This window comes from Caretta caretta, chromosome 2, assembly GCF_965140235.1.
Source record: "Caretta caretta isolate rCarCar2 chromosome 2, rCarCar1.hap1, whole genome shotgun sequence".
NCBI lineage: Eukaryota > Metazoa > Chordata > Testudines > Cheloniidae > Caretta > Caretta caretta.
In genome coordinates, this window is record NC_134207.1 from 2610644 (window position 1) to 2636604 (window position 25961).

The following is a 25961-nucleotide window of genomic DNA, read 5'->3' on the forward strand; positions in this document are numbered from 1 at the left end:
GCACACAAAGGTAAAGCAACTTGTCCAGGATCACAGAGTGAGACAGGAGCAGAGCTGGGATTACTAGAATCAGAGTTTCTGGGTTTCCATGATATGCTCAGACCACTAGACCAGGGGTGGGCAAACTACGGCCCAGGGGCCAAATCTGGCCCTCCAGACGTTTTAATCCAGCCCTCGAGATCCCACTGGGGAGCGGGGTCGGGAGTCCGCGCGGATCCCGGAAGCAGCAGCATGTCCCTCCTCCAGCTCCTACACATAGGGGCAGCCATGGGGCTCTGCATCCTGCCCCCACCCCAAGCACCACCCCCGCAGCTCCCATTGGCCAATGGGAGCTGCAGGGGATGGCGTCTGTAGACGGGGCAGCACACAGAGCCACCTGGCCATGCCTCTGTGAGGGGGGACATGCCGCTGCTTCTGGGAACTGCTTGAGATAAGCGCCCCCCAGAGCCTGCACCCCGACCCCCTCCTGTGCCCCTGGCCCAGCTCTGATCCCCCTCCTGCCCTCCGAACCCCTCAGTCCCGGCCTGAAGCACCCTCCTGCACCCACAACCCCTTATCCCCAGCCCCACCCCAGAGCCTGCATCGCCAGCTGGAGCCCTCGCCCCCCCTGCACCCCAACCCCCAATTTCGTGAGCATTCATGGCCTGCCATACAATTTCCATACCTAGATGTGGCCCTCGAGCCAAAAAGTTTGCCCACCCCTACACTAGATCATATTGCCTTTCATCTTTACAAAGAGCCAATTAAGGAGATTCAAAATAAGACATGGAAAAATCTTATTAGTTCGCATCCGTAACTACTCACGAAAAAGATATTTCTGGGGGGAGAGTATACAAAATGTTAGGCTCTACAAAGAATCAGATGGGAAATACTGAGATTATCCTGCCATTCAATAAACCAGTGAGGCCTCCTCTGCTAGGATACTGTGTTCAGTTCTGTTCATCACATCTCAGAAAGGACATAGCAGAATCAGTGGGAGGCCAGGGTGGACAGGGGAGACTGAGACTGTTGACTTTAGAGAGGAAATGACAAAGGTGTATAAAATAACAAATAGTGTAGAAAAGGTAAATTGGGTACTCCTATTTACTCTCTCAAATAATACAAAAACAGGCCCATAGTCAATGAAACTGAAAGGCAGCAAACTGATAAAAGGGAATACACATGATAAACCTGTAGAACTCACGGTCACAAAATATCTCTGAGGCCAAGAGCCTAGCAGGATTAAACCTGGGGTTGTGACCACTCTTGGCTAGACTGGAACGGGGTTCCAATATTGGTTTCTATTGTAATGGACTCAAGATATGGGAAAAGCTGAAAACCACGAGCTTAGACGTTACTATGGAGAACAACTACAGTTACAACAGACAGGGAGGAAAAAAATAGAGGAGGGACATAAATCCTCCTTCAAGGAATAAGCCAACCACTTACTACCTGGGGTTCGGACAAAACTACCCCAAGGGGCAGGTTATTCCATAACTGTCCACCTTCCTCTGAAGCATCTGGTACCGGCCACTGGGAGAGACAGGATACTGAACAAGATGTTTCCCTGGTCTGATACAATATAACAATGCCTGTGTTTCTGTATGCTCCAACCTCTAGCCAAGTAGGCTCAATTCCTGCAGCATGTTGTCAAGTGCTTTAGGCTTCACATGCAAGTCTAGTGAAATAAACAAGAAATCCCAACACCCCATCCCAGTTATTAATTTTTTTTAAACTAACAGCTTGAAAAGAAATCTCCTCTTATTAATTTTAGCTATTTTATTACTTACTTTTAAAGGCCCCAACAAACATGGCCCTCTCCAGGGGAACTTCTAATGTCACATATCCTGGGTTTCCAACCCCTCCATTGAGATCAGGTTTGACAGGCCTTTTGGTTTATCCAAGTTTAACTTAAAAATTCTGGCAGCAGCTGGTTGCTAACCAAGCTCCCCGACAATGAAATTCGCTCCCAATTTCAACTTCGAGGCTCAAATGTGTGGTGGATTTTTAAACTAAAATAACAAACATATGTGGGCTATGGCATTTTGTCTTCTAATGTCGGTGTTCTGAATATTTTTTATCAGGGTGGATAAAAATCAACCGTTTAAAAAAAATTTTAAATCAGATTTTTTTTATTTATATCAGATTTTTTTGATAAAATGCTTTTTGAGAGAAAAAAACCTATCTAAAGATAGTTTTAATTAAGATACATTATAGTTCAAAGACATCTCATCATGGAATAGGGATTATAAATTCTAATTGTGTAGTATGAGACAATATATTCATGTAATGTTTAAGAAAAGTTTTGTAAATGAGTTCCAATAGATCATGGATTAGGGACCCAATCTTATGCAGTTCCAGGGGCTTCTGTATAGATTATTTAGGGTAATCTTTCTATCTACCCAATGGGATTCAATGCTTAGTCGAGAAGATACCATCAGAGATGCTTAGTTTTGCAGTTCTCAAACTGTGGATTTGTGTCTCCAGAGATAACATGCTTGTTAACAGCAAAAATGTTTTAAATAAATAAATAATATATAGAGGTGAGAAATAACAGGCCTCAACCCTATTGTCCCTCTGCAAATTTGTGTACACAGAGTCAATCCCTTATATCTCTCTAAAAGTGCAAAGTTTCAAAAAGTACAATGAATAGAAGATTGTTGGGGGCGGAATAGATCTGGAGAAGGAGAAAAAGTCCTGAGATAAATATGAGAAGGGAGGGACAGGCAGTAGAAACAAAATTGAAACTGTTTTGAGCAGCATATTCCAGAAGTCTCGAGGTATTTCTGAGTGTAGCCTTCATTGATTTGATATCTACCATACCATTCTCTCACTAGAAGGGAAAACCTATAATGGCATCAGGCTGGAAAAGGGACCCAGTTTGGGAATATTTGAATGAAGTTCCTCTACCTGTGGATAAGACAGGCATGCGTGCAAAATGCAAACAGTGCAACAAAGAAATGCAAGGCCTGGTTGCCCGAATGAAACATCAGGAGAAGTTTCAGAAGAAATGTTTCTTCTCAGGAGGAAGCTGCATTGAAGATGATGAAAGGAACATGTCGGAACATGCAGGATCTTCAGGTTGGTAAACTTTTTTATTTCATACTTCTTTCTTTAGGACTGCCTGTCTTTCTTCTGGACTATTCTTGAATTCTCATATTTGAGCAAAAAATACAGTTGTTACTCTATGGTACTGTCATTTAGATGCAGTTGTGATAAAAAATGAAGAGCTGAAATAGGCAGATCTTCCTTTTACAATTTCACATTTACAGTAGTGCTGAGTGTCAGCGAATGCAATGAGAAAAGGAGTACTTGTGACACCTTAGAGACTAACCAATTTATTTGAGCATAAGCTTTCGTGAGCTACAGCCCACTTCATCGGATGCATGTATGCATCCGATGAAGTCATGCATCCGATGAAGTGAGCTGTAGCTCACAAAAGCTTCTGCTCAAATAAATTGGTTAGTCTCTAAGGTGCCACAAGTCCTCCTTTTCTTTTTGCGAATACAGACTAACACGGCTGTTACTCTGAAACCTGTCCGAATGCAATGAGTAACACTAAATGAACAGTATGGTAATAATTAAATAACTGCATTGACTTATTTTGTTTAGGAGAATCCATCCTCAACATACAGGATTCTGAAGACTCTCCACCTTCAAGATCACCATCATTTTCTATAGTTTCAGAGTTCTCTGCCAACGACAGTGTTTCAGTCACATCATGCATGTCTCACAGCTACAGTATAGCACCTGTAGCAAAGAGAAAAAAAACCTCCATCGTCCAGAAACAACCATAGGTAAAGTTAGTGATAAGAACCAGCAGATTACAAAAAGAGGTAATTAATGAAAAAATTGCCCAATTTGTTTATGTAACAAAGTCTCCTTTCCGTATCATTGAGAACCCATACTTCATTAACATGGTTAAGTCATTAAGACCAGGATACAGTCTACACAACAGAGCAGATGTCGCAGGCAAATTGCTGGATAAAGTGTATGAAAGAAACTGAGCAGTGTGCAAAAGACCTACATGGTGAAATTGTTAACCTGAATCTTGATGGGTGGAGCAATGTCCACAATGATCCTGTTGTATGTACTTGTGTGAAAACAGAAGAAGGGAATGTCTTCCTTACAGAAACAATTGATCCATCAGGAAATGCTCACACAGCAGAATACTTACAAGAAGTAGCAGTAAAAGCTATAACAAACTGTGAAAAAAAATTCAAATGTCTACTACGCAGCTTGGTCACAGACAATGCTGCAAATGTATCCAAGATGAGAAGAAATTATTTAGAAGAGAGAAGAAGAGGAGATGGCGATGACATGGACATCCAGCAATCATCCCTCCATAATGCCACTATAATAAACTTCAGAGCTAACGGTGAACCATTCAATAAATATGTTTGCTGATGATGTTTTAAAGAAAGTCACAGCAGAGAACTGGTGGACGTGACTTAAGCACTTGGATTCAGAGACTGTTGAAGTGATCATCTCACTTTTACCAGCAGTAGCTTCTTCTGCCAGTGTAAAAAGAATATTTTTCTTCCTTTGGACTAACTCATTCCAAATTGAGAAGTCGTTTGGGACCTGAAGAAGCAGGAAGGCTTTGTTTTCTTTTCCAGATTATGAACAAACAGGAAAATGAAGGTGAAGACGACTGAGTCAGCTGCCGAAGCCAATATTTTAAGTTTCTCATGTTAACCTGGCTGACATAGTCGAGTTAATTTTTTTTAAAAAATATTTCATTGAACTATTTTAGTTAAAAACAGTTTTAAGAAAAACAAACCTGATTTTAAAAAACTTTAATGTTTAACTAAATTCAAAAATTCATATGCTTGTTTTGTTAAAATATTATGTTTTTGCTGGTGAAGAAAAAAATCCAGAATACATAACATTGTAGTTTTAGTTAAATAAAATAATTTAAATGTCTGTCTGGTGATGTTCTCCTCGTAATACTGCACGGCAAGAAAATCTGCCAAATATTAATGATTAACCTGTTGAATTGGAGATAGTTCACCTCCCAATGACTTCATAACTGTCTGCCTCAATTACCTTCGGTAAATGAAATAATCGAACAATCATTCATTTTCTGATATAGCTGTAAAACTAATCTGAAAAGTTTTCAAAATAAATCATTTTAAAAGTGTGTACCTTCTAAAAATGAAACCTACATCTATCTCTGAGTTGTGAAGGATATGTATTAAGGGTATAATCAACAAGAATGCACTTTTATGTAGAAATCCATGATTAAATAGTCTTCCTAAACTAGTGATTTAAATCCTGATTTAAATAAATTTGATTTAAATCAAATCCATCCTACCTCTATATTTTATTTATTTATTTTCAAACATTTTTGCTGTTAACAAGCATGTTATCTCTGGAGACACAAATCCACAGTTTGAGAACCGCAAAACTAAGCATCTCTGATGGTATCTTCTTGACTGAGCACTGCGTCCCATTGGGTAGATAGAAAGATTTACGCTAAATAATCTATATAGAAGCCCCTGGAACCGCATAAGATTGGGTCCCTAATCCATGAACTATTGGAACTCATTTACAAAACTTTTCTTAAACATTACATGAATATATTGTCTCATACTATACAATTAGAATTTATAATCCCTATTCCATGATGAAATATCTTTGAACTATAATGTATCTTAATTAAAACTATCTTTAGATAGGTTTTTTCCTCAAAAAGCATTTTATCAAAAAAATCCAATTTAAATTAAAAAGTCAGATTAAAAAAAAAATCATTGATTTTTATCCACTTTGCTTGGCAGGATCAGAGACTGCAGGTCTCATCATGCAGAGTTCACTCTTCATCTTTTGGGTGCTGGGAACTGTAGTTTCCTTGGTCACTGTATCCCTTTTTATAGATGTTTCCATTTTATGCAATTTCAGTAGGGGCTGTGAGCTCCTGGCAACTTGCCAGTGGAGTCCCTAGTATGGCAAAGTTTGGGTACCCCACTCTGTTAGATTCTGGTGACTCTCTGAGTCCATTTGTGAGTTCTGAAAGAATATTACCTGTCGTCCCTACTAATTGCCCAGAGCTATGGTTCTGCCCCTTTCAGGGTCATGATGGTTACTGTGTTTCACTGAAGCCCCTTGTTCCTGGGTCTTGAGCCAGTGGACACCTTAATTATTCCTGGTCGTGCTGGATGTTCAGCACACAGGTGCAGTGTACGGAGGATGCATTTAAACCAGATGTGACCTGGCTCAGCAGGCCTGGGGAGAGTCAAGGAACTGCTCGCCCTGACCCTGAGGAAAGAGTGTGGTTACCTGCCCTGAGGCCATTCTTGCTTTTCTTCCTGCCCAGAGAAGGGACCAGTTACCATATGATGCCTGAGCAGGAAGGTAGGCTCCTTGATGGAGGATCACTCAAGCTAATCAGAGTGAGGAGTTATGAGAATTTGTCAGCCAGTACGTCATTTGGGTTGCTGTGGCCGTAATGGAGCATTATGTGGGGTTCATCTCTGCAGGCTGTCCTCCTGACAGACAGGGTGGATAGCTGTGACCTGCTGTACTTTAGGCTCAGAAGATGTGGCCTTTGCCAGTAGTGCTCTGGGTTGGGTGGTTTGGGAGCTGCCCTGACGTAAACCCTCCAGTCTTGAGACAGATCTGAGTGTTGCCTCTGCTTGTGTTCTATATCCTGGTTCGGTACTGACAGCTAGAAAAAGGAAGAGCCTAGAAAAAGCTTTCTCCTTTGGGGAAGCAGCTTTCCAGACGGCAGCTAACTGGTTCAGTGAGGATTTGGTGGCGCTTGTTCTTAATTGCTGTGGAGCTCTTGAAACTGGAGACCCGTGGAGGGAGGTTTGTGCTGTTCACTTAATTGGCCCCCTGGGTGGATAGTGAGTGTGCTTGGGACAGGGGGGAGGAGCGTGTGTGCTGCCAGAGGCTAAAAGGGCTGTCAGTTCTGCACACCCGAGGTCTTGTCACCGGGAGGAGGCCAGAATCTGGCCAGCAGTGGGAGTGTGGGCTTCCTTCGTTCTCTTGCACACATGCTGCAGTGCTGCTGACCTGAGCGGGTGATGTTTCAGAGGGGTGAGAGGCCGGTTCTTCCCGGTGCTGGAGCAGAAGTAGAGCACAGTGCCACTGGCAGCTGGGTACGTGTCTAGCCTCTGGCCTGGAAATACAAGCCACTGCCAGTTCTGTGTGGTGTCCTTTTTCCATAGACCCCTTCCTGTTCATGCATGCTTATCCTCCTCTTTCCTTATGCTGGTGAGTTTGATTCTCATTCCAATTGGTTTGTATTTATATTTTTTAGGGTGATTGAGGTGCTGACCCTCTGTCTGTGGAAGCATGTCGGGCCCAGTGCCGAGTCGAGCAAGGGTCTATGCGGATGTGAACACTCAGAGACCCCGCGAGTACTGGGACTACGAGTCACACGTCGTGGAATGGGGGTATGACTGGTGTCAAGGGAAACCCCAGGGACTTCTTGAGCCATGGGCTCAAAACTTATTTACCAGATTACTTGCGAACTGGCTTGTGGTATTTCTAGGTTGCTTAACACCATAATATCAATGGCCCATATTTTCAAATGGGGCCTAAAGTTAGGCTTCTGAAATATATATTTAAGCACCTTAATAATAATGATACCTACCTCTTACCTAGCACTTTTCATCACTAGATCTCAAAGCACTTTAGAAAGGAGGAATCGTGTATCGTTATTATTATCCCCAATTTACAGATGGGGAAACTGAGGCACAGAGAGAGGCTTTGGCTTGCCGAAGTAGCAAGCCAGTGGCAAAGCAGGGTGAAGAACCCAGGTCTCCAGAGTCCTGGTCCAGTGTACACTCTACTAGGTCACACTGCCTAGTGGATAGAACACTAGCAATAAGTGGCTTAACTTTCAGAGGTGCTGAGCACCTGCCATTCGAAGTCCCCAGCACCTCTGAAAATTCAGCCATTTTCATTTTGGTGTCCAGCTTTAAGCACCGTGCATTTGCAAACACTGGCCCAAGTGCCTAATGCTGTGATTAGGATTTGCAGAGCATAGTCAATAGGGGGAGTTACTGAGGATTCTGGCTTTGGTAGGTTTTTATAATTTAAAAGAAGATTAAAATCAAGTTATAGTAACAAATTTTGAAGCCCCTATTGCTCTGAGCTGGTCTCTTCAGCTCTGTCTGCGCTTTGGATACTTTCTCATCATTGCTAACACCTGTGGAGCTGGACTGTCTGTTAGCTTTATGTATAGATAGGCATCCGGTGGCTTCTCTCATTTTCAGCACTGTAAGCGTGCGGGACTCACCCCGGGGGCACCACCTCCTGGTGTCCTGGGAATTAGCTCTACTTCCAGCTTTGAAGTGCCCTCTGCAGGCCGGTGTCCTGCTTATGCCGGGCCCCCGTGTCCCTCCCAGACCCGGTGCCCCTTGTACCCCAGGGTGCTGCCCCCTGGCAGTAACCCCTCACTTGCAGGGTCTCCCCTCCCCGGGGAACCCCTACCCCCTATCTCTACCTCGCCTCAGTCGTAGGCTCCTGCCAGTTACCAGCTAGCCCCCGCGCCCTGGGGCAGACTGCAGCGTAAGCCACTCATCACAGGCAAGGTTGGGTTTGGACCTGCTGCCTCGGTCTGACCTTGGGCTGTCCCCTGCAACCCCAGTACCTGTGGGCCTAATGCTAGGCCGCAGCCTGGGGCTTTCCTGACTGGAGCTCCCCAGCTCCTCAGGCCCTTCCCCAGCCCTGCTCCAGTCTAGGTACTCTGCTTAGGTCCCTGCAGCCAGGTCCCTCCCCCTCAGAAGCTAGGGAGAGTCTCCTGAGCTTCAGCCCAGCAGCCCCTTTATAGGGTCAGCGGAGTCTGTTTGGGGCGTGGGCACAGCTGAACCTGCCTCCCAATCAGCCCAGCCTAAGGCTCCCAGCCCCGGTCCTCTCCCAGGGCTCTTTTGAGCCCTTCCAGGCAGGAGTGGGTGGCCACCCCGTTACAAGCACCAAGTCCTGTCACTCCACTCAGAGCAGATCTAAATGGCACAGCACTGAAAATGCTCTTGGTAGCCAGCAATGCCCCTATAGCAGGGTTCCCAGTGCTCCTAGCATCAGTGGAGCTGGTGGTAAGCTTGAAAAAGGACCCTCGTCTGGAGAGTCTTAGCCACTCTTGTGAGTGGCTGGTTTGGAGTGTGGGAATTCTCACCGCTGGGGAAGTGGGCTGCTCTTTGAGTGCTAATGACTAAAGGTAAATCTGTAAAATAAGCTTTAGCTTTTAACTTAAACTTCATGTGAGCTAGTACCAGGCCTGCTCTGCTGTGCTGGGACTGGCAACAGTCAGTGCTAACTGCAGTGTTGGGTTTGTTCTGTCCACTGGGAACGGGACTGAGATATACCGCACTCCCCGCCCCGTTTCATATGCCGGCCGCTGAACAGCCTGGACTGGGACCAGTGACCTGGAGAGGAAAGGTTCCTTGTCCAATTCCTAAGCTCCTGAGCCAGCCAGCCCCCGGGGAGCGTAATCCAAAACCTCGCGTCTCTCCAGTGACAATAATTCTATGTCCTTCCTTGGCAGCTTGTTCTGCCACTCAGACTGTTCCTAGAATGAACCTTTTCCTAGTACTGACCTGGACCTTCCCTGTGCTTGTTTCCCATTGAACAAGAACTGATCCCTGCTGTCTCTCACACACAACCCACTATGTTTCCTTCATTTGCTGAGCCTGACATGGTTGGTTTGTTTGTCCATGCTGTCCACTTGTCTCCCCGTGTTTTACTCTGTTGAGAGATCAGTTCCTTTTATTGACTCTGGTAATTTGCAATGTATGAAGTCAAACTCTCTGCCTGTTGTTCCTTTTCTTTCCCCATCGTGTTTACTCTTATCAGATCTTTGGAGGCTTTATGCGTTTCCTCCCTGACTTACCAGAAATAATTGCCAATGCTTTGCTAGTTCCTTTAGTCCTCTCAGGTGAATTTCATGAGGCCCTGATGATTTAGCTTAAATGCAGGTTCTCTGGGTGGTATTTATCCTATTATTTCCTGATTCCCCCTTGTTAAGATTATTTTTACAGTGCTCCACACGTGCATGACCCTTTATAGACCAATAGAAATGGACAGGTCCCTGCACAGAGGAGGGCAGCATTGCATTGCAAGTACTATGTAAATCTTTGCCCTCCTTTAGTGCCTTCCATCAGTCGATGTTGGAGTTTGGAAAGAATTAATCCTCACAGCCCACAACTGTCCATTTTGTAGATGGCAAAACTGAGGCACAAAGAGGGGACGTATTCCTCAGGGCTACTCAGTAGCTGGGGGGCGGAGCTGGCAATAGACTCAAGGAGCCCTGACTCCATCTGCTTCTCAAAGGGAAGAGTGCCAAGTTTTTGAATTGCCAAAACCATCTTCTTCAGCATGGAAGTGTTTACCCTCAGGGTTCTGGGTAGCTGCATTCTTCCAGCAATAATCTGCGCACACACTTGTGAACTTACACTCTGTTAAGCAGCTGTGTCACGGAGTCACCAGGCGATGCTCTGGAACTGCTCCCTACGAAGCCAGTCAGGACTCTGGGGGAGCCTCCTCTCTGTGAGCAGACTGTCTCCAGGGCAAGAAGCTTACACAGCTTCGACCTTCCTGGGCTTGACCTCAGAGCATTCAGCATCCCCTTCTCACACTGTGCGCTTCCCGCAGCGAGTCTGCACAGATGGGGCTCCTGGGGAAGCCAGTGGGTCCTGCACCCCAACTCCGCAGTCAGACATGACTCTCAGCCAGCCAGTAAAACAGAAGGTTTATTAGACGACAGGAACATGGTCTAACACAGAACTTGTAGGTACAGAGACCAGGACCCCACAGTCAGGTCCATCTTGGGGTGGTGGGGCAGCGGCAGGGAGGCCAGATGCCCGTCTGGGCTTCCCTGCAATTCCTCAGCCACTCCAAACTGACTCAGTCTCCAGCCCTTCCTCCTCTGGGCTTTGTCCCTTTCCTGGGCCAGGAGGTCACCGGATTCCTTTGTTCTCCAACAGCTTTAGTTATCACCTTGCAGCGGGGAAGAGTCCAGGCCATCAGTTGCCAGGAGACAGAGTGTCGGCCATTTATGTACACTGACCCTTCGCTCTGCAACAATTACACCCCCTTATCCCACCCCCTAGAGACTTAAGAAATGCATAGGGGAAACTGAGGCACCCCTACAGTATTCAGAGGAAACATTAAGAACAGTCCCACTTCGTCACAAGCTGTTGTGTCCCATCCCAGAGAAGGTTGTATTTCAGTGGTGAGTGAAGTGTTCTCTGTTAGTATCTAATCATAAAGCCCTTTGAGTCCTTTTGAGGTATATAAGAGAGCAGTATTCCTTTGCAATGGCAGCTGCTTTTCACCAGGTCTAGGATTTGTGGGTACATTTGTGAAGCACTATATGCTATAGAACAGCTCCCAGTTCTCTTGCCCTCACCAGAATCTTTGGGAGAACTGCTCTCTGAAAATGACCCAGTGTTTGGTTCTGACCTGGGTTCTCCTCCTTCATCTTCTCTTTTTGTACAGCAACCAAGATGACTACCAGCTTGTGCGGAAACTTGGCCGTGGCAAATACAGTGAAGTCTTTGAAGCCATCAACATCACGAACAATGAAAAAGTTGTGGTGAAAATCCTTAAGGTGGGTATGTTGGGCAGGGGGCCTTGAACCCCATCCTGTTCCCCTCCTGGTGCTTCTTGTTCACCCTTTCCCTGTGCATTTGAGGTCTGTGCTACTGATCTTTGGGTGATGGATCCTTTGCTGAGGAAGGCTGTAGTTATGAGACAGGAAGGGAGAACTTTTCATTGTCTGTCCTGTCCTCCTCTCCCTACCCGCAGCTCAGAGAGCTGATGTGATGAAGAGTCCATGGGAGAGGCAGGAAGATCAGCGCACATTCCCCGGTGACTGAAGGGAAATTCTGTGCTCCTCCTCATATTTAAACCCCACATGTGCCCTCTTTGCCTCTCTTCTCCACCATCCACTTACCTGGCACTCACTGACATAGCTTCTGAGGTTGGGCGGGGTGTCTATTAACATGTGCCAGTCTCTGCCCCACTTGGAGGTGCTACGGGACACACACACTCACTCTCACTCACTCACTACCAGATGCACCAGGCCTTGTTGTTGCTGTGATCTAAAACTAAAGTAGCAGCAGAGGTTGGCCATGACTAGAGCAGGGTTCAAAGAAGAACGAGGTGAGCTCAGGGAGGGCAGGGCCGTCAATGGCTGTTAGCCAGGATGGACAGGGATGGTGTCCCTGGCCTCTGTTTGCCAGAAGCTGGGAATGAGCGACAGGGGAGGGATCACTGGAGGATTCCCTGTTCTGTCCATTCCCTCTGGGGTCCCTGGCCCTGGCACCTTTGGTCTGACCCAGTATGGCCGTTCTTATGATATACTTGGCCGAAACGTCTGCTCCCCTCCCCCGAGATGGCTGCATCTCAGTGGTGCTGTGTGTGGAGTTCATGAATGCTGTGGTGGGTGAGCATTGAGGCTCCTCAGTTGCCATCTCAGTACGTCACAGCAGCCCTGCCAATCCAGCACTAAATCCACAAGCTGAGACCAGTGCAGCTACCCACCGCCCAGAGGAGAAACAGTAACTGTGTCCTCACTCCCAGGACGATGAAACCTGATTGCAGCTCATTGTTCCAATGGCTCCACACCACACACAACGTGTTACGGCAGCTCCCTTCTCCGTGGGGAGGAGTGCAGACTGAAAAGCACTTCAGAGACTAGATGGGGTCTGCTGTCTTCAGCCCATATCCTCCATGTAGGTTTTCCCTGCTGTCTGCCCAAGTCATTGTGGCAAACAGGTCCAGTGAGGTCTGTCTGGTGGTAACCCTCTTATTTTCTCTTTTGTAGCCAGTAAAAAAGAAGAAAATCAAGCGTGAGATTAAGATCCTGGAGAATCTCCGAGGAGGCCCCAATATTATCAGTCTGCTAGATATAGTCAAAGACCCCGTGGTAAGGAGCGTGGGCTGGAAGGGAAGGGGTTGAAGATGAGAAGGAATCCTAGTGGCCTAGTCTGCAGTGACTAATGCCGGCCATGGTTTCACCCAGTGATTCCTACATCAAGCCCAGTGACTTGTGGCTGAGCTGGAACATGTTTCTTGGCCTTGTGGCAGCAGCATGCCTCCCATACAGGGAGTTATGGGCAGGGAGAGCTGTCAGGGCCATATGTTCAGCCCTCTAGTCATGGGTGGTGGGGGAAGACTCTTCCACTGCTGCAGTGATCCCTCTGGCTGTTTCAGGAGCCTTGGGGGTAACAGGCGGGGCCTGTGTGCAGCCCTCTAGCACCCAGGTAAAGGAGGTTTTGTGTCCGGGGGGGAGTGAGTATCCCCAGGTCACCTTATATTAGCTGAGATGTTTCCCCTTTGGAGCATCTGCTCTCTTGTCCCATTTTGTGGGTCTCTGGTGGGCGACTCTGCCTTGCCCACTAACCTGCAGGTCAATAACAAGCTGATTTTGAAGGTGCCCCCTTAGGAGCCCTTCTAGTTTGTTAATGGACAAGTGAGGCTACAGGATACTGCACCCCAATGCTTCTGTCTGTGCTTTAGGTGGCACTTCCCACGCTTGGCATGGGCTGAGCTGACGGCTTCGCTGGGAATGGTGGAGAAACAGGACTATTCAGGCTCTGGCTCTGGATTGTTTTATAGACGGGCTGGTTGTCTTGAACTGGACACTTGCTCCTGGACTGACACCTTTAATGTAGCACGTTACAATAAGGGAACAGATGTGATCTTTGTAGCATGGCATGCTCTTGCTGACCCCTTGCAAAGAGGGGTTCATGTTGGAAGCACTGGCTGGGCTTAAAGTGAGGTTACGATCAGAAAAGTGACAATAGAATAACTGTTCACTTCTTATGCCCCATGGCAGCCTCCTTTGTCTGTCACACCTGCCTCTGGTACTGGCCAAAGGAGCATTTACTCCTCCCGTCCCCACCGAGCCAGGGCAACTCTGGGAGTGAGCAGGGTTCCATTCTGCCCTGTGCATCAACAGCAGACTTGCCAGCTCGGTTCCTGCTGCAGGCGCCTTAGTCCCAGTGGTGATGTGGGAAACAGGATGAGTCTGGCTGGCGTTGGAGAGTCAAAGGGAAATGTGTGCTTCTGGCAACCAAACAGTTGTTTTTTCATGTGAAAGCTGAGCATGCAGGATCTGGAAGCTGCCAAAAGAGGGCAAAGCTGGGAGCCACCAGGTGGCGTCTCGGAGCAGAGCTGTACACTGACCGCAGCAGTGCTGGTGGGCACCGCTGGGATAAATCAGACCTCAGTTGGATGCAGCGTTTTCCTTCATGCCTGCCCTAAACTGCTTTGTAGTATTGCTGTTAAGTACTTGCTGCATCTCACCCCAGAGGTGGCTGCATTTCATTGGCTGGTGAAGTGATTAATATCTATGTGTGCATGTGCGTTTTTGTGTTATGGTGTGTGGAATACCTTAACGCTGGGCACTAGACACACAACTGGAGATGATCCTGGCGCAGGTGGCTTTCCAGTCCAGTTCTCTAGTGTAGCTGTGTGCAGTGTAACGCTGCGTGTGAAGCTCCTCAGGACCCTTTGAGAGGGAGAGCACTACTGAGATGGGAGCACACTGTGGCTAGTGAAGGGCTCTGGGCCCTAAACAGGGCAAGAGACCTGCTTCTTGTATCTGCCTTGCTAAACCCCTGGCTGGCTCTGTTGTCTGTGTGCAGGACTAAACCACTTTCTTTTCTTTCTCTGCCTTGGAATGGCTGGTGCTGCCTCACAGTCTCGCACGCCTGCCCTGGTCTTTGAACATGTCAACAACACAGACTTCAAGGTAAGTGACCTCCAGCCACTTGCAGATGTTCCCTGTAATATCAGGTCATGCTCGGATTCCTGCCCAGTACATAACTTCTGTGCCCAGCCCCTCATTGCCTCATGCAGGGGAGGGGAAGGCCTCGAGCGGGCCTCTGCTTCCGAGCCCAACAAGGCCACAGAAATGGTTACTGTCACCCTTCAGTGCAGGTGGGTTGAGAAATGCTGACTCTGTGACCTGGAGTCATCACCGACCCCCTCAGGGATGTGCTCTTGCTGTTGACTGAAGGGGCTTAAAATCTGGGGGAGGAACCCAGGAGCTTGATGCATGGGATAGGAATTGCTGCACTGGATTGATCTTGCTGGTATCCCTCCAGCTCTGTTACACTGTTCAGAGGGGTAGCCTACCTCTGCCCTGTGTCCTGTCTCTGGCAGGGGCCTGTATGTGATGCTTTGAGGAAGCTGACAGGCACCTAATGCAGTTGGCCAAATGAGCATTATTTTATTCGGACCCGGGGACAAGGCCTCCAACGGGTTCACAATGGAAAAACAAGTGTGTCTGACCAGAGGGTGGGACTAGATGACCACCTGAGGTCTCTTCCAGTCATAATCGTCTATGATTCTATTATTAGTATGTGTTGTGAGAGTGACGTAGTGGTTAGGCCCCTCTCTGTCCCCATTGGTGTTATTTTCAGTGGGAAGTGTCCTTTAACCCCAGTGTCTCCTTGATGTTACAGTCAGACCCCCTCTCTTTCCTGTGTGCCAAGGGGCTCATCTCTGACTTGTCTCAGACAGGTGCCATCTGCCCTCTGTGGGTTGTTTCAGCACTGTCGTGCATTCTTTTTCCATCCTGGTTCTTCTACCTCAGGGGTTCTCAAACTGTGAGTCGGGACGCCAAAGTGGGTCACGACCCCATTTTAATGGGGTTGCCAAGGCTGACGTTAGACTTGCTGGGGTCCAGGGCCCAAGCCCCACTGCCCAGGGCTGAAGCCGAAGCTTGAGCCCCACTGCCCAGGGCTAAGGTTACATGCTTCCCACCCAAGGCAGAAGCCCTTGGGCTTCAGCTTTGCCCCCCATCCCCCACGGGCTTTGGTCCCCCCTCCTGGGGTCGTGTAGTAATTTTTGTTGTCAGAAGGGTGTCACGGTGCAGGGCAGTTTGAGAACTGATGTTCTCACTCCATCCTCAGTGCCAGGATCTAGTAGGACCAAGTTTTCCCTGTTCCTAGGCCTAGGACAGGAGCATCTTGGGCCATCTGCTCTACCTCCATTTCACGATCTGGGAGTAGTGGAGTGCGGATGAAGGCATCCATGGAATATGAGGTTGACCAGTTTGTGGGTTCAGTTCCTCTTCTGTTGGTATTGATGAGGGGTCTCAAACATGTGGGCTGCATGCGGCCTGCAGAGTTATTTCCTTCGGCCCGCCATATGGGCCGACTCCACTGGCAGCCAAGCTCCCCCCCAACCCAACCCCCCGAGTGCACCCCTCTGCCTACTTCCCAGCATTTCCTGCAGCCAAACAGCTGTTTGGCATTGTTTAGGACTTTTCAGGAGGTGGGGAGGAGCAGGGACGCAGCACACTTGGGGAGGAGGCAGAGAAGAGGCGGGGCTGGGGCCGGGATTTGGGGAAGGGGTTGGAATAGGGGCAGGGAGGGGACGGAGTTGGGGCGGGGACTTTGGGGAAGGAGTTGGAAGAAGCGGGGCAGGGGCGGGGCCTCATGGACTAGACAAGCAGTCTGAGGTATGAAGTTCAGCATGTATGATTCTTTGCTGTGCGTAGTTAGGAAGAATGTTTGTTAAAAGTGGCAGTGTATTTTGTATGGATAGTTACTTTTAAAAGTTCCTGCCATTACAGCGATGTTGATAGACTGTTAGTGTGGATCATCATCTGTGTTACTGACCGCATAAGGAATAGTTACAGGTGTTTATATTTTATTAAAACCCCTCTTCGCATTACAGTTTTTAAAAAGATAATACATTGACTTTTAATAGCACACTATATTACTCTTCATTGTTTTCATTTTTGACTATACTTTTGTATCGTTGTATGAAAAGGTTTCAGTGATGAGGCCCTCAGGCCAATGTACTAGTCCTCATGTGGCCCTTGTGTTGATTTGAGTTTGAGATCCCTGGTATTGATCGTTCCTGGTTGTAACAGTTGGGGCACGAAGCAGGCCCTGTGGGCTGTGCACTAGAGACGTACCAGGGTGAGGGTTACCATCTTAAGAGCCCAGAATGGCCTGAGTCTGGACCCAGTCCTTCGAGATTGCTTCTCTCCCTGGGCCCCATCCAGGAGCATTCCCAGTTGGTTGGCCAGGCCTGGAGTTTCAGGGCCTGAGGTCTGGGCACGAAAGTTCTCCTCTGTGTGTGCAATTCCTGCGGTTGTGCAGGGGGCTAGCGAGCCCCTGACTTGCTACGTGGTGTGCAGTGGTGCTGTCATGCCAATAGACGTGCATGTCACTGCCCCAGAGCTCTTACAGGAGACGACAAGATGCTGTGCACAAGCGTGGGGGCGTTTCAGTAACTGCTCTCCCATTCCTTGCTTGCAGCAATTGTATCAGACACTATCTGACTTCGACATTCGATTCTACATGTATGAAATCCTAAAGGTGAGTGCCCCGAGACAGAGGAACTCCTGCAGCAGGGCAGGGACCTCGCCTGTCTTCCTGGGGACGCACCCTAACTTCCTAAGGTGATGGGGGGTGCTCGAAATCGGAAGTGATCTGGGGTGAGGTGCTACGTCTCCTCCCTGTAGTCAGAATGCAAAGGCAGGGAACAGCAGCCACTTAGCTGGTGCCTGCTAGCCACACATGATGGCTTCTTGAGCAGCAACACAAGGCGCTCACGGGTAAATCCCAGCCCGGGCAGATAAAGCAGGCTGTAGAGTTTGCTGGTGAGTGGGACTATGTCTCAGGATGTGGAGGTCCCAAAGTCACTGACTCGTTGAGGTCCTGTGACCCTGATAAGCCATCCATCCTCCTTCCCCGCTTCAGGCCCAGTATCAGGGTTGGTGTTAGATGCAAGCAGCCAGCGTGGGGCTTGCATGGGGTTTTCTAAGCTGACTGGCCAGCGTGAAGTGGGGGTGTCAGCGCTTTATCTAGGTGTCACCTGGTCCCGCATTGCCGCCATTGACTGGCTGGAATCCCGTTGCGCAGCTCCTTGGTCACAGGAGGCCCCTGTGAAGGGATATCTGAATGCGTGGGCTTGAGAAGCAAGAGAGAAATGAAACCTAGGTCTCACCCTCGGCACTGGGCTGGGCCAGTGAGAGTCTGGGACTGAGAATTGAACCTGGGAGTTTTGCACGGTGCTGCAGAGCACTAACCCCTGGGCCAAGGGTGTCCCGGAGTGTGGGGGAGTCCAGGCCCTGCACCCCTCTTCCTGGGATTCACTGAGACTCTCAGCCAGCCAGTAAAACAGAAGGTTTATTGGACAACAGGAACACAGTCCAAAACAGAGCTTGTGGGTATACCCTGGACCCCTCAGTCAAGTCCTTCTGGGGGAGCAGGGAGCTTAGACCCCAGCCCTGGGGTTCCCTGTGTTCCTCCACCCAGGCCCAAACTGAAACTAAACCCCCCCAGCAGGCTCCCTTCTGCAGCCTGTCTTCACATTCCTGGGCAGAGGTGTTACCTCCCCGTCCCCCTCCTGGCTCAGGTGATAGGCTCTCAGGTCTCCCATCCCCAGGGCACATTCCCAGGTCAACACTCCCCCCTCCCTGCTGCGTCACATCGTCACATCTCTCCCCCCTTCGAGACTGAACTGAGCGGGGTCACTGTGACCAGTGACCTGGGGAAGTTTGGGGCCCCCTCTCCGGGACAGCGCATCCGCTATCAGGTTGGCACTTCCCTACACGTGGACCACGTCCATGTCGTAATCCTGCAGGAGCAGGCTCCATCTCAGGAGCTTGGCGTTGGCTCCTTTCATCTGGTGCAGCCAGGTCAGGGGAGAGTGGTCGGTGTAGACGGTGAAGTGTCGCCTGAAGAGATAGGGCTCTAGTTTCTTGAGGGCCCACACCATGGCCAGGCACTCCTTCTCGATGGCTGCGTAGTGTTGCTCCCGGGGTAGCAACTTCTTGCTCAGGTACACGATGGGGTGTCTCTCCCCCTTTTCATTCTCCTGCATTAACACCGCCCCCAGTCCCGTGTCTGAGGCGTCGGTGAACACCACAAAGGGCTTGTCAAAGTCTGGGTTTGCCAGAACTGGGCCACTGACCAGAGCCTCCATCAGCGCCCGGAAAGTCTCCTGGCACTGCTCGGTCCAGACCACCTTGTCTGGCTTCCCCTTCTTGCATAGCTCAGTGATGGGGGTGGCGATGGCGCTAAAGTGGGGCACAAATCTTCGGTAGTATCCTGCCATCCCAATAAAGGCTTGGACCTGCTTTTTGGTGTGGGGAGCGGGCCAGTCTCTGATCACCTCCACCTTGGCTGGTTCCGGCTTTAGGCGGCCGCTCCCCACCCGATGGCCCAGGTAAGATACTTCAGCCATCCCCACCTTGCCCTTCTCCGCTTTTACAGTCAGCCCAGCCCCCTGGAGTCGGTCCAGCACTTGTCTAACCTGGGACACGTGGTCCTCCCAGGTGTGGCTAAAGACACAGATGTCATCAATATACGCAACGGCAAAACTCTCCATCCCCCTCAGTAGCTGGTCCACCAGGCGCTGGAAGGTGGCCGGCGCTCCCTTGAGGCCGAAAGGCAGGGTCAGGAACTCCTAGAGCCCCAGAGGGGTGATAAAGGCCGATTTCAGCCGGGCATCTGCATCCAGCGGCACTTGCCAGTAGCCCTTTGTAAGGTCCATGGTGGTAAGGTACCAAGCTCCCCCCAGCTTGTCTAGGAGCTCGTCCAGCCTGGGCATGGGGTAGGCATCAGATACAGTGATGGCATTGAGCTTCCGATAGTCCATACAGAACCAGACTGACCCATCCTTTTTGGGGACCAGCACCACCGGCGAGGCCCAAGGGCTGAGTGATGTCTGGATCACCCCCAAAGCCAGCATGTCCTGGACCTCTCTTTCCAGGTCCTGAGCAGTCTTCCCTGTGACTCGGAAGGGGGAGCATCTTATCGGCGGGTGCGACCCTGTCAGCACCTGTTGGACAGTCAGATTAGTGCGTCCAGGCTGGTTGGAAAACAGCTGTCGGTAGGGATGCAGCACCCCCCTGACCTCAGCTTGCTGGGCAGGGGTTAGCTGATCCGAGAGGGGAATTGTTTCCAGGGGGGCACCAGCTCTGGTCCCAGGGAATAGATCTACTAAAGGGTCATCTCCCTGCTCCTTCTACTGTCCACACACGGCCAACACCACATTCCCCCTGGCATAATATGGCTTCATCATATTCACATGGTACACCCAGCGGTGGTGCGCCCGGTTCAACAGCTCCACCACATAGTTTACCTCATTGAGCTGCTTGACGACCTTGAAAGGGCCCTCCCAGGCGGCCTGTAGTTTGTTCTTTCTCACGGGGATGAGAACCATCACCTGATCCCCGGTGGCACGGTCCCACGCCGTGCGGTCATACCAGACCTTCTGCTTCCTCTGGGCTCTGGCCAGATTCTCCATGGCCAGGCCCATGAGTTCAGCCAGTCTCTCTCGGAAGATCAGGACATACTCCACCACTGACTCTCCATCGGGAGTGGCCTTCCCCTCCCACTCGTCTCTCATCAGGTCCAGGGGGCCCCTCACCCTCCTTCCATATAACAGTTCGAAAGGCGAAAATCCAGTAGACTCCTGGGGTACCTCCCTGTACACGAACAGCAGGTGAGGTAAGTACTTGTCCCAATCCTGCGGGTGCTGGTTCATAAAAGTTTTCAGCATCATCTTTAGCGTCCCATTGAACCTCTCCACCAGCCCATTGGTCTGGGGGTGATATGCTGAGGCCCAGTCGTGCCGGACCCCACATTTCTCCCACAAGCACCGGAGCAGGGCCAACATGAAGTTGGAGCCTTGGTCTGTCAAGACTTCCTTGGGGAACCCCACTCGGCTGAAAATGGTCAGGAGCGCATCTGCCATGATGTCTGCTTCAATGGAAGCTAAGGGCACTGCCTCGGGGTAGCGGGTGGCAAAATCTACCACCACCAGAATGTATTTCTTCCCCGACGGGGTCGTCCTGCTGAGAGGCCCCACGATGTCCATGGCCACCTTCTGGAAAGGCTCCTCTATGATGGGGAAAGGTCTCAAAGCCGCTTTCCCCTTGTCCCGGGCCTTCCCCACCCTCTGACAGGGGTCACAGGATCGGCAATACTGCCGGACCGTGGTAAAGACCCCGGGCCAGTAAAAGTTCTGTAGCAACCTCTGCCGGGTGCGCCGGATTCCCTGGTGCCCTGCGAGGGGGATGTCATGGGCCAGGTACAGGAGCTTGCGGCAATACTTCTGGGGGACCACCAGCTGCCTCCTGATTCCACAGGACTCTACTTCCCCTGGGGGAGCCCATTCTCGGTACAGGAACCCCTTCTCCCACAGGAACCTCTCCTGGCAGCCTCTCCTCATGGTCCGTCCCACACTGAGGTCGGCCAGGTCCCTGAGCTTCCGCAAAGAGGGATCTTTCCTCAACTCGGCCTGGAACTCAGCGGCTGAGGAAGGGATGGGGCCCGGTTCCCCCTCAGTGGCCAGGTCTGAGGCCTCCGCCTCTCTGAGCCGTGCCCCTCGGCGCTCCCTCCCCACCAGGGTAGGGTCCTGCGCCTCGGGTGTGGTACCCTCCCCAAGGTCAGGGTGCAGTGCCCCTCGCCGGCTCTGGCTACGGGTCACAACCAGGGCAGTCTGGGGGTTGCTTGGCCAGTCCTCTAGGTCTCCCCCCATCAAAACTTCAGTGGACAAATGGTGGTGTACCCCCACATCCTTGGGGCCCTCCTTGGCCCCCCATTTCAGGTGTACCCTTGCCACGGGCACCTTAAATGGGGTCCCGCCCACCCCCGTCAGGGTCAGGTAGGTGTTGGGCACCACCTGATCTGGGACCACCACCTCGGGCCGGGCCAGCGTCACCTCCGCGCCCGTATCCCAGTATCCATTGACCTTCCTCCCATCCACCTCCAGGGGAACAAGGCACTCTCTCCGGAGGGACAGCCCCGCGCCCACCCTGTAAACCGAGCACCCTGAGTCCAGAGCCTCCAGCCCTCTGGCGGAGCTGGCCTGGGGTACTCTTCCCTCCTGAGCAGGTGGTAAACTGGCAGCCCCCCTTGCCTGGGTCATCTGCCCCTCGTCCAGCTGAGTCCCTACCCAGTTAACCCTGGGTAGATTGGGTCTTCTCAGTTTGTCCCTGAGCCCGGTGCACTGGGTCCGTACGTGGCCTCTCTGGCCACAGTGATAGCAGCTCAGGTCACGTTGGTCCCCTCGAGCGGGTCGGAGGGGCCTGACGCCAGGCGTTCCCCTTTGGAGGGGGTTCTCCCTATTTCCCCGCTGGGAGGCCCCATGGTGACTCTCTCTCTGCATCGGGGGGGCCTGTCCTTTTGGGACTCCTCCCGGCTACCCCCTGACCGACTGTTCACAAACTCGTCTGCCCTGCGTGCTGGGGGTTCTCTAGCTTTTTGTCCACCAACCACAGCCTCAGGTCGGAAGGGCACTGTTCATACAGTTGCTCCAGTACGATTAGGTCAAGCAGGTCCTCTTTAGCTTGGGCCTCAGCTGTCCACTTGCGGGCATATCCCTGCAGCCGGTTGACCAGTTGTAGGTAGGTGACCTCAGGTGTTTTACGCTGACTCCGGAACCTTCTCCGGTACATCTCGGGGGTCAGCCCAAACTCACGGAGCAGGGCCTGTTGGAACAGTTCATAGTCCCCTGCCTCCACCCCTGTCATTCGGCTGTACACCTCCACAGCCTTGGGGTCCAGTAAGGGGGTGAGGAACTGGAGCCTGTCCGCAGGGTCAACCCTGTGCATCTCACAGGCATTCTCAAAGGCCGTCAGGAAGCTATCTATGTCCTCCCCCTCCTTCTGCTGGGCCAGGAAGCACTTATCAAAGCTCCTTGCAGTCTTGGGTCCCCCCGCACTCACCGCAGCCGGGACCCCACTGCTCCTCAGTCTGGCCAGCTCCAGTTCATGCTGTCTTTGTTTCTCCTTCTCCTGACGTTCCCTCTCCTTCTCCTCCTCCTCATGTTGACATTGTTTCTCCTCATGTTGACGTTGTTTTTCATGATCCTCCAGCTCCCTCATTTTCATCTCCCTCTCCCATTCCAGCCGCATCCGCTCCAGTGATGGGGAGCTCCGCCGGGAGGATCCCCTGCTGGCTGCCGGGGTCAGGGTGCCCTCGGTATTCGCTGGGCTTCCCCCAACCCCTCCCCCAGGCATAGGTAGGAAGGGTCTCGGGAGGTCCTGGACAGCAGTCTGACCCCTCCCAGCCTGGTCAGGCCGCAGGGCCCATGCTGCGTCCACCGGGCGGCTTCCCTCAGGGACAGGGATCGGGTCATCCAAGCGATCCCTCTCCTCCAACTGGGCAATCAGCTGTTCCTTGGTGGACCTCCCGATGCGCAGCCCCCTCTGCCTGCACTGCTCCACCAGGTCGCTCTTAAGGCGTTTAGCGTACATCTCCCTGCCGTTTCCAAGGAGAACCCCTCGTGTGCCAGTCCTTCTTGAGGTCACCGACTCTTCGCCAGGGTCGAGCTGCAGACTCCTCCGCCCCTGGGACCGCTCGCTGCGATCCCCCAGGGGACCCTGTTACTGCAAAAGTCCTCCTCTCTGGTCACACACTCCCAGGGGTTAACCGCCCCCTGAAACCGTCTCTCTCTGACTTTTCAGCATGCCCGGTCCCCGTCATTCCCCCTTCGTTTTACTGTTCCCCAGTCACTTACTGCAGGAAGTGCCGTTCACGGGGTGCAGTACATCCCACTGCTGCTACCAGTTGTCCCGGAGTGTGGGGGAGTCCAGGCCCTGCACCCCTCTTCCTGGGATTCACTGAGACTCTCAGCCAGCCAGTAAAACAGAAGGTTTATTGGACATCAGGAACACAGTCCAAAACAGAGGTTGTGGGTACACCCTGGACCCCTCAGTCAAGTCCTTCTGGGGGAGCAGGGAGCTTAGACCCCAGCCCTGGGGTTCCCTGTGTTCCTCCACCCAGGCCCAAACTGAAACTAAACCCCCCCAGCAGGCTCCCTTCTGCAGCCTGTCTTCACATTCCTGGGCAGAGGTGTTACCTCCCCGTCCCCCTCCTGGCTCAGGTGATAGGCTCTCAGGTCTCCCATCCCCAGGGCACATTCCCAGGTCAACACTCCCCCCTCCCTGCTGGGTCACATCGTCACAAAGGGTCAGCTTGGGAACCCGAACTGGCAACAGTGCAGCAGGGGCAGCCAAAGTGCAGACCACTTTATAGTCTTTAATACCATCTGTGGCGACTGGGATGTTTCATAGAGCATCCTGGCAGAGCCCACCTCTGAATGACTTCGATAACAAAGGACTGTTGTTTTCCTCCTGCAGGAATGCAGAGAGGATGGTTGTGTTTTGGAAGCAAGAGATGGGAGTGTATTGGTTGGGTGATCAATCCTATGGGCTTATCTGGGGCAGTAAAAGGGCTTACTCCTGAACAGAGCCCGGAGACCGTGTGGAGCTCAGATCTCGGGGTTCATGTCAGTGAAACGGTGATGGCTCTTCCTGCTGCCTGGGTGTTCAGCCCATGAAGTTCCTGAGGTTGCATGGCTAATTCCCAGCACAGCCCGTGAATCTCTCCCTGCTGCCAAACCTTAAACTTGGTATCTCTGTGCACTTACTGTGTCTAGGTATGCAGGGGGATTTGCTAGTCAGTGACGTGACACCTCCTCTGTTGTTGTGTTCCCAGGCACTGGATTACTGTCACAGTATGGGGGTCATGCATCGAGATGTCAAGCCACACAATGTCATGATAGACCATGAGCACAGAAAGGTAAGATGGGGCCTGCCACAGGCTGGCTTGACTGCTGGCCCACAAAAATCCCGCAGTTGAATTGTACCTTTCTTTCCCAGCCTCTGCGCTAGGGTGGGTGAGCGAGACGCTGCTGAGCAGCACCGGATAGCTCAGTTGTGTGTGTTTGATGTAGTGTGATGAGGAAAGAAGTGGCTGCTGATCTGACCTTTCTAGGCCCACCCACGGTATCTGATGCAGCAGTGAGCAGAGACCATTAGCTTTGTTTTCCAAACTCGGCTTCCAAGTCCCAGTAAAGAAACCTCCTGAAAATAGCAGAGCAAACAGTCCTCCTCTTGCACACTCGTGTGCATATTTGCTCATGCTTCTGCTTTGTGCTCCCTCAGGCTCATTTACTCACCTTGCCTATCCTGATCATAAACTTAGCGGCAGTTTGCTCAGCTGTGGTTTTCATACCGTTGCTTCCCTTGGAGGAGGCGGTTGAGTTCGTGCTGCTCTGAGACACCACCCCCTTGGAGCTAATGTGCTCACAGCCCTGTCCCGGTGCTATGTTCCAGTCTCTCGCCGTGTTTTACATCAGGCTCCCACTTCCTATAGTGAGGGACATGGCAGCAGTGGGAAAACGGGGGCTGGTGGTATGCAGGCAGCGAGTGGGTTTGAGTGGAGTCTTGCCTGGGTGGAGACTGACCAGCCCTTGATGTAGCTAGTCTCCAGCAGGCTCCAGCCTGGGGTGATGAATGTGCAGCTGTGCCTCAACACCCCTGTTTGTCTGGGGATACAGGTGCCCATAAAAACGACACCTGTATCTAGTAAACTTTGTTTTATTTGCCACCTGTTTGTGAGTAACTTGGGCTTGTAAATGTAACTTTAGATTGCTTCCAGAGCCTTTGTAGTGAGCTGCCATCTGGGACCTTGGAAAAAACCCTGGACTTCAAAGGGAAGTTGCTCAGAGAGCCGTGCTGGTCATTCTCGAGTGGTGTGTGTCAAGGGCAAAACCACCTATTGCCAGCAAACTCCTGTGATCATTAGCAGGGAAAGAATGTTCTCTCTCTACCCGACCTCTCAGGGACCGTGCTTTTCCACTTCCTTCTGCTGGGGAGGTGAGGCCACCTGCTCCGGGTCACTTTGTTACTGGTCAGCTTCCCTTCAGTTTATCCATAGCACCTTCCCAGCTCTGCCTCTGACTTACTGCAGGGCTTTGGGCAAGTTATTTCCCCACTGGGGCTGATATTGACTTATTTCAAGGGGCTGTTTGTGAAGCTTGTTAGGAATTTGTTCACATTTAGAAAGTGCTTTGAGATCCTCAGATGTGTTGTGTTAATTCAGATGGAATAAATAGGCCCAAAGAGTCAAAGGTGTAACATGACCCTGAAACTGTCCAACACTAAACAGTGTTAAACAAGGTTTGGGGTTTGGTATGCAGAGAGCTGCCTGCTTAGTCCCGTGGCAAATACCCCACTGATGTGCTTTTTAACCTTTCATGAAGGATAC

At 50.9% G+C, this 25961-nt stretch overlaps 1 protein-coding gene across 3 annotated transcripts in view; it reads left to right on the plus strand.

Moving 5' to 3' along the window:
- The window catches only part of LOC125630889 (casein kinase II subunit alpha), a 63777-nt gene that overhangs the window by 29076 nt on the left and 8740 nt on the right, over positions 1–25961 (plus strand). Inside the window, exons 3-8 of one of the 3 annotated variants that reach the window (XM_048837101.2) lie at positions 7244–7379; positions 11425–11536; positions 12755–12856; positions 14636–14686; positions 17211–17270; positions 24408–24491. In XM_048837101.2, coding sequence (XP_048693058.1) covers positions 7279–7379; positions 11425–11536; positions 12755–12856; positions 14636–14686; positions 17211–17270; positions 24408–24491 — 510 coding nt within the window. In that variant the 5' untranslated portion in view covers positions 7244–7278. The remainder of the gene's footprint in view (positions 1–7243; positions 7380–11424; positions 11537–12754; positions 12857–14635; positions 14687–17210; positions 17271–24407; positions 24492–25961) is intronic. The other 2 variants (XM_048837102.2, XM_048837103.2) reach the window with 2 other exon arrangements.